Source organism: Micropterus salmoides, unplaced genomic scaffold (genome assembly GCF_014851395.1).
Source record: "Micropterus salmoides isolate LMB-PRFRI ecotype aquatic unplaced genomic scaffold, ASM1485139v1 Ms_hic_scaffold_4, whole genome shotgun sequence".
In the NCBI taxonomy this organism is placed as follows: Eukaryota; Metazoa; Chordata; class Actinopteri; order Centrarchiformes; family Centrarchidae; genus Micropterus; species Micropterus salmoides.
This window is the reverse complement of record NW_024043372.1, coordinates 38,575,736-38,588,121: the sequence shown is the minus strand read 5'-3', so window position 1 is coordinate 38,588,121 and position 12,386 is coordinate 38,575,736. Positions and strand designations below refer to the sequence as shown.

The following is a 12,386-nucleotide window of genomic DNA, read 5'->3' as shown; positions in this document are numbered from 1 at the left end:
GTCTGGCTTTTACAAAGTCTTCTGTTGTGGGGACAGCCCAGCTGATGGTGAGTGTCCTGGTTTCCCTTTTCTTTTCTCACTTTATTTCACCCATTGTTTTGCTCTGCCTGCCTCCCTGTGTTCTCCTCCTCTCTCCCTCGGCTCCTGAGCCCAGCCAACTACCTACACCTGCACCTCATCAGCCTGCCACACCTGCCAGTAATCAACCTCATCCCTGCCTGTATTTCAACCCCGGTTCTCCACACCATCCTCGCTTGATCGTCGTTGCTCCTTACCTGGTGCCACCTCTACGTTCAGGCTCTCATGTTTCTTGTTTTTTCTCATATTCCCTGTATTCTGTCGCTCCAGTCACTAACCCTGTCTTTCTGTCTGTTTTCCCTCCCAGGTTCACTCACCCTCGTCCTCCGTTCAGTCGGCTGGGCTCATCCTCCGGTCCTCTCCTCTCGGTCTTCCTCCACGGCGCCCTCCCGGCTCCTCCCTGCTCCTCGCCTCACCACCCATGCTTCGCCTGCTCCTCGGTCCTCCGTGCCCGCATCCCCTGGTGTCCACCTCTCCTCCCTCACCTCTTCCCTAGCCCCCTCCGTGAACCCTCAATAAAACCTCCTTCCCTCTGAGTGTTGCGTTTGGGTCCTTTCTGTCCCGTCTCCTAACATCTTCTTCAGCATGCGGTAAGCTCAAACGACCAATACTCTTTAAATACATTAGGAAAGGGATTGCTCTGTTTTGGTTGGATTTACATTCATCAACTGTTAAACTGTTAAATATCTATTTCTGAAATGTACAATATTTTACTACCTAATTATGAATTTTAAGCCACCCTAGGTGCATATGCACATCTGGAATGTTTTACAAATACGTGCTTCTATATTTTTGTATATCCTTACACCTTGAATGAATTAACAACTCTCTAATATCTATAATATATGTAGGTGTTCGGGCGAACCTCGCAACAAATAAAACAGCTGAGGCAGGGATTGCAAAACTCCATGTTGTTGCCACTGTTGGAGGCCAGGCCAGATGTAGTACCATTGGTTTTTCCACGTCAATCAATGGTTGAATGCACTACTCAGGTATTTTATTTCCTCTTGCCCACACAAACATGACTAATGGTGGCTTAAAATCGGCAAAGCGTCCCTTCAATTAATCTATTTTGCTCTTGTGTTCAATTCAGTCATTCTTCAAATGTTACGTTTAGATGGTTCTAGACAATCTGGCCGGTAGAAAGGGAAAAGGAGGATGACGATGAATGCCCTGTTGCAAACCAATGCAGAATTGCTGGCTACCTACCCCAGTTTGTGGAGACCGGTATATTGTTTTTGTGCTCTCCTGTGAGGATCCATATGTTCATTATAGAACATATTGAAAGTAATATATTTACAATAATAGTGAAGACTTTAAAAAAACTATGAAATAACATGCAACATTATAAAGTGACCAAAAAAGTGTTTAAATCAAAATTGATAGATTGTAGCCTCCTTTTGCCTTGATGGAAACTCAAAGGCTGTTTCTGAAATCCCCTCATTCACTACTCCCTACCCCCTATGCAGGCAGTTGTATGTAGATCACTATATAGTGAGCTCACTCGCATTATTAAAACAGCACTTTCGGACACTACCCGATCGTTATTTTGGCGCCGTTAATTACGTCATTGCCGTCGGACAATCAGTTCTTTTTTTTTTTTTTTTTTTTTCTATAAGCGCAGTGCATGATGGGGTGTGTGTGTGTGTGTGTGTGTGTGTGTGTATACAGCTTGGTTGGTGACCATCGGTTGTACACTACTTTTCAAAATGCATTCTGGGATACATTGAGTGCACTATATAGAGTATAATAATTATCACTATACATTCGGACAGCACTACAAAATGGCGAGCTCACTATATAGTGGACTATATAGTGAGTAGTGGGGGATTTCGGACACAGCCAAAGGCTTTAGAAAGAAATTCATACATAGGCAATAATTTAACTATTTTTAACAAAACTAATTTGAAGCATTTAAGCAGAGGACTAAAATATAGAAAAACAACATTCAATCAGGTGTGTCCAAACCTCTGACTGGTAAGGTTTCTTATTTTTTTTTTTTTTTATTTTATGTGAGTGCAACATCCATGTAGTAATCGCAATATACTTTCTTTTTTTTGTGGCATCACCTGCCATGTTTACATTTATGTATCCTAATTCCAAATACCCTGACTTCACAAGCTAAATATTTTCTGTTGCTACAAGACTTAACTATTGAAGAAAGTGGACAATGCATCTGTATTGCAAACTGAGTCTCAAAATCACAATTTCATTGATTAACATTTGTTCTCCTCTCTTCCATTGGTGTAATTATTGACCTCCATTCCAGTGATTCAAGACAAACTGAAGCAGCTGGTAAAATTCTGGGTGGGCTGGGAGCTGCCCGTGGAAGTTGTGCAGGCAGACCATCCAAGATCATCCACCTGTTTCCACATCCTGCGCTTGCCTGGTCACTACACCGGTTATGAAGAGTTTTGCAATCATCTGGAAGGTTGCATTGCAACTAATGATTGTGGGTTTGGACTAATATGAAGTCTGAGTTTTGCTGCATACCATTGTTAGGGCACACTGCACATCACCCATGCATGTTTAGAAAGTGTGTAGTTTGTGACATAAATAGTCAGTAGATGGCAGCCTTTTGTGTTCTATGAGGAACAAGTTCTAAATTCATGAGGTCTCTTCATTTTCTGGTTTCCTTTAAATTGAATCTTTACATTGATTCACGTATCAAATGTTTACAGCCTCGAAGCCCATGAGGGATTCTGAAAACACAACTATATCATTTAAAAAAAGAGAAACGACTGTTTTTTTTTTTGTTGTTTTTTTTTAAACACAAAAATAGAATATGCTTGAAGTATAAAAGTGCATGCTGGCTGAAAGTTGCTGTCAAGGAGCGATTACAGAGTCCCCTCTTGGCCATGTTCTGTGCTCTCCCTGGACTAGGTTCTTTTCTTAGCTGAAAATCTAAGACTGTTAATGGAGTCACTGATCTACTAGACTAGATTTGGTGAAGGTAAAGTTTTGTCAGTTTCAAGAAAATAGGAAATGTTGTAAAAGGTCACGGTGATAATAATCAAGTCATAGTTGAGCATTCTGTTATGTGCCTCAAACTCAATACTTATATCTCAAAGTATAATAAAGTTGAACGAAGTATGTACCAACTTTGGATGTGAGAATTAGAGGGACTGACTTTATTGCCATCTCTGCTTTCATGACAACAATGTCACTTACAAATCTACAAAACTTATGCCAGTAGTCACTATTTCATGTCATACAGAGTCATGTACATACAGTGTGTGTGTGTGTATGTGTGTGTATATATATATATATATATATATATATATATATCCCCAAGTATATTTACCATTCTGACCAACATTATAGTTTGAACTGATAAACAGGTCAGGAATCACAAGCATACTTAATGTAATTGTAAGTGTAAATGTATGTAAGCAAAGAATAGATAAACAATGGGAATAACAAAATGTTTTATTTTCAGCTATCACACAAAATTCAATCACACTGCAGTAATAAGTTTCCTTCAAAGTCTTTAGTCCTTGCTCGTGAACTCACCCATCAAGCTAACACAACATTTGTATAGGGTTGTTTTTTTTTCTGTGGGATATGAGAAGCAGTTCATAGAGATAAGCCTACACATAGCCAATGCTGTGCATATACTCTAGTGCAGCAAAGTATCTGTCAACTCCCATGCATGTTGAGGGTCCCATTGGGTCCACGGCAGCACGAAGTCCAGCCAGGTCTCAGTGGGCAATCGCACTCAGGAAAATATACACCACAGTTGGGATCAGAGGGTGTAAGGCCACTACTCTCCCAGTCAATGAGAGGGATGCGCAAATCCTGAAAGTTAAGTAATTATTTCTCCTGCCTCACTCCATTCTCTGCTGAGCATATTTGAAAATTACATACCTCGTCATTGTACTCTTCAGAGTTGTGTAGTTGTCCCATGTGCCACAGTTGGTTGGGAGTGAGATTTCTCTCAGTTGAAAGGGGATGATTGTCCCAGCCATCAAGCTGGGCTTGCAAGCGGGGAATAAAGACGTAATGGCAGCAGAAGAGGTGAAGACTACTGGACAGGTCAAGGAGACCATCTTCCACCAGCTGGTGCAGTACATTGTAGAAGAGGCAAGTGACCGCTCTGAAGACATCTCGCCAGAGACGTTCGATTCTGTTAAACGCACATAATTTAGAATTAGAATTCTTCTAGTTAATTAATTATTAATTCAGAATTTAGAATACTTGCCATAATACCAAAAACAAGTAAAGTAACCATTAGCCAACTGAATAATTACTGTAGAATGCCAATAAAAGAAAAACATGCCATGACAGCAATAAAAACATCAAAGACTACTGGTTGCAATATAATACCTCTGTATTATCAATACAAGACAAGCTGAAATGGAAAATACTGTACTCATGTTGGGGGAGTAAGAGAAGAGAGGAAACACATATACATACATGCATACCCCCCCCCCCCACACACACACGTAAGTATGTATGCATGTATTTGTGTTTTTTCGTGGTTACCTCTGATTATGCACACTTTTCCCTGCAATGAAGCTGTTCCTCTCAGTTCCTCGGATGGAGAACATAAGGTGGGCCACATCAACATTTTCCACCCCATGGTCTCCCCAAACCCTTGAAAAGTGAATGTGCCAGAACAAAAGGCTGCATTTGCAATATTTGACATAACTTAAATCACAACTTTAAGTTAATAGGTGAAGTGTGTTATAGTTAAACATATATATCAATTTAAATGTACAACATTTACCTTTGTGGTAAGCCATGCTTCTCAACAGCTTCACTGAAGAAGGCAAGGGTAGTGGAGGCCTTGTTATTGGCAACACTGAGATACATTATCTGCGGGAATTATACAGAAAACTCCCCATCAAACCCTGAACCACACATTTTTATGTTATAAGTTTGATTTAGGTAAACGAAAACATGACACAAAACACTGAACTTTTAACTACATTCATTGGGTGTCCATATTAAAATTATAAAAAGATATGCTGTAAAAAGGGCTTTCATTTATTACTATTATTAGTGATTATCACTACCTTCCTTGAGAAGCCATCAATTCCTCCGAATATCACCACATTGTACCTAAATTGCCATGGGGGAAGAAAATAGGCATAATCATATCGCCTATTTTAATACAATGTGGAGAAGTCCTGCAATAGTTTTCTATTTGACTAACACAACCAACCTTATAAGTTTGTGGTTTGTGTCAATATGCATCAGCGACTTGGGACCTAGGACAGAGTATGTCCTGCAAACCACACACCGCAACTGTGACATTCTTGACACAATCCCTACAGTGTCAACTCTGTGCATTGATGCACGAATCCTCTGCCACTGTACTCGATGTCCCTGTGCTTGCAGAAGACCCAACATCATTCGGTACCCAGCATTTGGGTTGCTGGAGTGGATGGCTGATACCAGAATGTCAAGTTCATCATCATTTAATCCACTGAGCGATGCACCTCAGTAATAGCATTGTAGATTGCTTGACGGATCTCAAGCTGGCTTGATAGTGCGCTGAGTACTACCAGCTCCTATGAACATACAAACTCTAGGTAATCTAGGTCCAGAGGGGCACGTTCAAGGCAACTTGACAGTCTGTTGTAGAGCCTGTCCAGTAAATGACTGAGCAGCATTTCCTAGATGAGAAAAATCAGTGTTACAATAATGTCTGTAACATTATGGGATAGACAACCATATGTCATGGGTGTCAAGAGTGACGTTATGCATGTTATTAATTAAAACCTTAATCCACTGACACTGACACTGAATTAGCTTCGGTGTCGGAAGACAAGGTGCAGAGCAGGCTTAAGCGGAAGGATGAGGTTATTAAGTTTATAACATTAGTAGCACAATCACTTGTTCCAGTGCTAACTTTTCGAGTTTCGAGTTAGCCTTGACCTTAGCTAGCAGACTAAGTTAAGTAAAATAACTTCTTGGTAACATTAAGTCTTAACTTTAACTAACGTACCATGAAAGGCGATCTTTCCGTAATAAAGCTGAAATCTCGACTGCATCTGAATAACGTTATTGTTCAGTTTTTTATTCTAATGTTAGATATAACATTTTGTTAACTAACACAGCTAACGTTAGCCAAATTGCACATTCACTTTCATTTTGCCACTAACAGTGTTACACGTTAAAAGGAATGTGAGGTGTTAGTGGCATTTATTTAGCGTTTAATCACAGTACTAACCTACCAAACATGTATTTAGAAACTTACCTTGGCTTGGTGTGCCATCGCCGATCTCCACCGACATGGAGAACAGAAAAGAGCGCTTTGTCTTCTGATTTCTCATTGGTTCATCCCCTCCCCCCCTGCTCCTCTCCCCCCCTCCCAGCTACAACTGCAAGTTTATTTTGTACCACATTTATTGCTAGAAAAGTAGTAAAATTCCAGGCGCGCAAATTCGTCACAGGAAACAGGAGAGAGCACATTTGTGAAGTTGCAGAGACCAATTCTAGAGGTTGTAATCACAGAGTTGTGGTTGTACTGGAAAAAGGACTCAAGTAAAAAAAATACTATGAGTAATGTTGCATTACAAGTTTGCAGCTGTCATTGTTTTTATGTAAACATCAATCTACACGTGTGTGCATATTTTTTCTGTGACTTCATCTTCAGAATATTTTCTAGGAGTGAAAATTTCAACATACAACTTCAGATTCTTTCTACAAGCTCTCCTGTGTTTTTTTTCTTTTTGTGACTTCAAATTCAACTCACATGTGTGTGAATATTGTATACAAGTGAAAATTTTAATATACAAGTACATAGTTTTGTTCTACAAGTTCTCACATCGTATTCTACAAGAGTTCACATCAAGTCTACAAGCTCTGGCATTTTGCACCATATTTACCTTCATAAAAATAAATGCTGACCTGAAGATAGCACACATAACAAGTCAGGGGAACATTGTTATTACAATTCATACTCTTGGGACTACAAATGTCTGGACAGATGGCAGTGGATTTCATGGCAATCCATCCAAATTGGTGGCGCGACCGACAGACCAACGTTGCCATCCCTAGAGTGATGCAGCTAGGGTGGCCCAGTATTACTGATGTAAACAAATATTAGCAAACAGTCTGTGTATTCAAAGATCTAACAAACAAAGCTCTGTTGGAGTCTCACTTTTTAAAGTAAAATGTTTTAATCATGGATTATACATATGCAAAAATCATTAGAACACACCCTCCATTATTTGTTACATGGCATATAGTGGTAATGGAGAAAGCTAATGATATGCTAGTCGTGTAGCAGATTCCACATTGCTGCCAGTTTGAGGTATAGGTCATAGTAATGAAGATGGCCCAGACATTAGCAGGTTTTTGTCTATTTCCTCAAATTCCTAAACTGATTTAGAGATGCAGCTACATGCTTCCAGCTGTGTGTCAGTATTCAATCACCCACGCTGTTTTTGTGGAGCGTTTGGGCAGAGGTGACTGACACACGCTTATATACTGAACAGAAACCTTCAGGCATATAACAGACATCTTGTTGTAACTGATGGGCAAAAGCTGCACAGTTACAGAGCAAGAGTTCACAGATCACTGCTTAAGCTGTTTGGCAGCCAAGAGAGTGAGTTTGATGACATGCAAGCTGCATAAAGATGTTTCCTGGCACAAACAGTTTGAGTAAAATTTTAGACTTGCTAAAGATTGAAAGAGCTGCTGGGTTATTCAGGATACATATTAGACTATTCCTGATCCGTCAAGCCTATAAATGCATATATTCAGCAGTAGATGGATCAATAAATGCAAATTACTTCTCCAATGGAATTTTTACATTTCTAATGATTTTGTGTCTGAGGGGCGGCTGTGGCTCAGGGGGTAGAGCGGGTTGGTCGGCGGTTCAATCCCTGGCTCCCCCTGGTTGCATGTCGAAGTGTCCTTGGGCAAGATACTGAACCCCGAATTGCCCCTCACGGCTGTTGCGCCAGTGTATGAATGTGTATGACTGGTGAATGCAGATGTAGTGTAAAAGCGCTTTGAGTGGTCAAAAAGACTAGAACATTTTCCAGCTACTGCAAGTACATTTACATGTACTTGCAGTAGCTGATTTGTATGGGCTGTATTTAGATTGATTAAATATTAGAATCAAGTTCATGTGTTAGTGGATATTGTACTGTTATTTCCAACAGTAATTACAGGTAACTGTTACCTGTGAGAGCATGTAGGCACTGTCCAGTATTGCCATGTCAAAACACATCCCTCTCTGTGAAACTGGTGTGCTGTTGGCTGCGTCAACCCACAAACAGAGGAGGAAACAAGGGAGGGCTCTTCCCCAGGTAAAGTCAGTCCCCTTATGTGACCTTTAGCATAAGGAGTGGCTGGACCACATGGGATGTGTCTATGTTGTCATTTTGGCTGAGCTGAGGGAGTCTGGGATTGGATGAAGTGAAAAAAGCCTTGGAGAGAGAAGGATGTGAGATGAGCAAAGGAAGATAAATGGAGATTAATAACTGTCATTACATCTCAGATAAAGAAACTTGCATGTGTAATTAGTAATGTAGTGGAGAATAGAATATGCTGTCCTTAAAGTATTGATCCACATTTTGAGAACAAAGCTTTCTTTTTGAGTCTGAGATGAAAAGATCAAAACAAGTCTTATCTGTGCGTGTTAATACTAGCGCTGAAGCAAGGAGGCAATTAGCTTAGCTTAGCTTAGCATAAAGGGGAAACAGCCAGGCTAGTTGTCTCCAAAGATCAAAATATCTGCCTAACAACACCTCTAGTGCTCACTAATTAAGACGTGTCTCTTTTATTTAATTGATACAAACTGAAAAGTGTAGTGACTTCCTGGATCCACTGTCACGGTGAGGTCGCCAAGAAATAAAACATCACTCTAATTACTGAGCTTTAAGGTTCTACAGATGTCTATGAAGATTCTCAGTCATCCAGGTCATAGTTATCCAACGAAGGTTAAAGTCAAGGGCAACAACTGGAATCTTTAACCAAGTCCAGTTGCCCTTGACTTTAACCTTCGTTGGATATTTAAGGTTCTACAAAGTAACTAGTAATTGCTAGTTTCTTTGTGTAGAATTGGAAACTTTCTGACGTGCCCCAGGTGTAACTGTCAAAAAATACATTGGCAAACAGTAATGCATGCAGCTGTGGAGCTTGGATGAAAGGACTGAAAGCACTGCACCAATTTTAATAAAGTCTATTTTTTATTTATCAAAAAAACATATACCATCAGAATAACTTGAAAACCCTACAATCTTAACAATTATGCATTGTTGCTTTAATATAATTTAGATTTTTAAAATTAGCTGAAACAATTATGAAAATGAAGAGTTATATGGAGTATTCTTAGATATATGGCTTAGTAAACTCTAATTATATTAGAGTCATTATGAAAAGGTGTGAAAACGGACTCTTCCCTGCGTGTTTGCATGTAAATGATTAGTATTTTATGCAGAACACTCAAATATGTGGGTGGAAGACCAGCTTACGTGTCTATTGTATCTGATGATAGAGACACAGTAGAGTGTATGGCAAGACCTGAATGACGCAAAGTGAGTATCCTGTCACAGCCGCCATCACAGCGACAGTTATCACACTGTCTGAGACACTCATGCCAATAGAGCTACACCCTGGCTCATAGCAGAGTGACCCAGCAGTCCATTAGCACAGAACACAGCACCGACACCACACACTGCAGGAAGAGACCCAGACTGGCCATACACACACCTGGACAGACAGAAATGAAGTGGTTGTAAGGCAAACCAATCTCCTTGGTTGAGTTAAACCTGAATAAGCAGGGCTAAAGAAGTACCCTACCTTCATCATAGTGTTCTCTTTCCTGCCAGTGTGGCTCTGCATTGGCGCTATAATCCCTCCCCCACAAAGTCTGCAAAGAAGAGCATGACACTGATCAGCGCCATCCAGCTAAACATCTCCGCCACAGTCTGCATATGACCATGAAGGCACCCTGCCCTCCCAAATATGCTGGGTGCTTGGCTCCAGTCCACAGCAGGGAGGTAGAATTTTAGAGAGTGAAATCTCTGTTGATTACTTTATTATTCATATGTAATGGCTGCTCAAGTCATTAATAAGAAGAAAGCTGAGCTTTAGAAATTGTCCATGTGCTATGCTTTAGACACAACCTGAATATATGTAATTATAAAGGCAGTGAAGGATTTGAATATTTAGCAGCATAAAAAAAGACACTCACTCACGCTTTGTCACGCTGTCTGAAAGAGTCAGTTATGACGCATTGAGATGAGAATGGGTTGGTTGAGCTGCTGAGTATCTGCACAGGATTAGGTCAGGTTTGGAGAATGGTGTCCCCTATCAGAGGGCCCATTAGGTTCATGACGGCACAGGTAGATTCCCAATGTAGGGCCATGCCCACAGAAGTCCGTCAGACACACAGCTCCACCCTGAAATAAAATAAAAATACAGTGGGTACGGAAAGTATTCAGACCCCTTTAAATTTTTCACTCTTTGTTTCATTGCAGCCATTTTCCAAAAATCAAAAAAGTTAATTTTATTTCTCAGTAATGTACACTCAGCACCCCATCTTGACAGAAAAAAACAGAAATGTAGAAATTTTTGCAAATTTATTAAAAAAGAAAAACTGAAATATCACATGGTCATAAGTATTCAGACCCTTTGCCGTGACACTCATATTTAACTCAGGTGCTGTCTATTTCTTCTGATCATCCTTGAGATGGTTCTACACCTTCATTTGAGTCCAGCTGTGTTTGATTATACTGATTGGACTTGATTAGGAAAGCCACACACCTGTCTATATAAGACCTTACAGCTCACAGTGCATGTCAGAGCAAATGAGAATCATGAGGTCAAAGGAACTGCCTGAAGAGCTCAGAGACAGAATTGTGGCAAGGCACAGATCTGGCCAAGGTTACAAAAAAAATTCTGCTGCACTTAAGGTTCCTAAGAGCACAGTGGCCTCCATAATCCTCAAATGGAAGACGTTTTGGACGACCAGAACCCTTCCTAGAGCTGGCCGTCCGGCCAAACTGAGCTATCGGGGGAGAAGAGCCTTGGTGAGAGAGGTAAAGAAGAACCCAAAGGTCACTGTGGCTGAGCTCCAGAGATGCAGTCGGGAGATGGGAGAAAGTTGTAGTAAGTCAACCATCACTGCAGCAATCCACCAGTCGGGGCTTTATGGCAGAGTGGCCCGACGGAAGCCTCTCCTCAGTGCAAGACACATGAAAGCCCGCATGGAGTTTGCTAAAAAACACCTGAAGGACTCGGATGGTGATAAATAAGATCCTCTGGTCTGATGAGACCAAGATAGAACTTTTTGGCCTTAATTCTAAGCGGTATGTGTGGAGAAAACCAGGCACTGCTCATCACCTGTCCAATACAGTCTCAACAGTGAAGCATGGTGGTGGCAGCATCACTGGGCCGAAGGTTTACCTTCCAACAAGACAATGACCCTAAGCGCACCGCTAAAATAACGAAGGAGTGGCTTCACAACAACTCCGTGGCTGTTCTTGAATGGCCCAGCCAGAGCCCTGACTTAAACCCAATTGAGCATCTCTGGAGAGACCTGAAAATGGCTGTCCACCAACGTTTACCATCCAACCTGACAGAACTGGAGAGGATCTGCAAGGAGGAATGGCAGAGGATACCCAAATCCAGATGTGAAAAACTTGTTGCATCTTTCCCAAAACGACTCATGGCTGTATTAGATCAAAAGGGTGCTTCTACTAAATACTGAGCAAAGGGTCTGAATACTTATGACCATGTGATATTTCAGTTTTTCTTTTTTAATAAATTTGCTAAAATTTCTACATTTCTGTTTTTTTCTGTCAAGATGGGGTGCTGAGTGTACATTACTGAGAAATAAAATGAACTTTTTTGATTTTTGGAAAATGGTTGCAATGAAACAAAGAGTGAAACATTTAAAGGGGTCTGAATACTTTCCGTACCCACTGTAAATAAATAAAATGAAAAAAAAAAAATCATATTAAGTCAAAATGAGAATAAATAATGAGATAGTAAGTTAAAATCTACCAATTTCATTTCGTTATGCAGCCTTGTGCTGTATAATAACAAATAAACCTTGTACCTTGGACCTGTTATGTAAACCTGTTCTGGTATAACCCTAAGTAAAAACTGAAATTGAGTATAATATGAACACTTTAACAATTAAAAAGCAACAATCATATTTTCTTCTTCCATTTCTCCTCTGTTGAACAAAAGCTGCTGTAACTGCAGGTCCAAAGAAGATTTAATTACAGTTACTGCACTGTAGTTCAATCAGAGTGTGATTATGCTCTGTAGTTTGGCTTGCATACAAATATACATTTTATTATATATACAGTGGGTACGGAAAGTATTCAGACCCCTTT

The 12,386-nt window shown here is 40.3% G+C and overlaps 1 protein-coding gene and 1 long non-coding RNA gene across 2 annotated transcripts; one reads left to right on the top strand and one right to left on the bottom strand.

Annotated features, from left to right (window-relative positions):
• Positions 1-262: 262 nt before the first annotated feature.
• Positions 263-2,836, top strand: LOC119885471. Its single transcript, XR_005441347.1, has 3 exons — positions 263-668; positions 930-1,070; positions 2,348-2,836. It is a non-coding gene; the product is annotated as an uncharacterized LOC119885471 (long non-coding RNA).
• A 653-nt stretch (positions 2,837-3,489) lies between these two features.
• LOC119886630 lies at positions 3,490-5,686 on the bottom strand. The gene is made up of 6 exons (XM_038697489.1): positions 5,246-5,686; positions 5,097-5,142; positions 4,808-4,896; positions 4,564-4,674; positions 3,946-4,204; positions 3,490-3,876 (listed from the first exon to the last, which is right to left on the bottom strand). Exons 1-6 carry the CDS (start codon positions 5,434-5,436, stop codon positions 3,718-3,720), a joined length of 855 nt encoding a protein of 284 aa, XP_038553417.1. The 5' UTR covers positions 5,437-5,686; the 3' UTR covers positions 3,490-3,717.
• Positions 5,687-12,386: the final 6,700 nt, after the last annotated feature.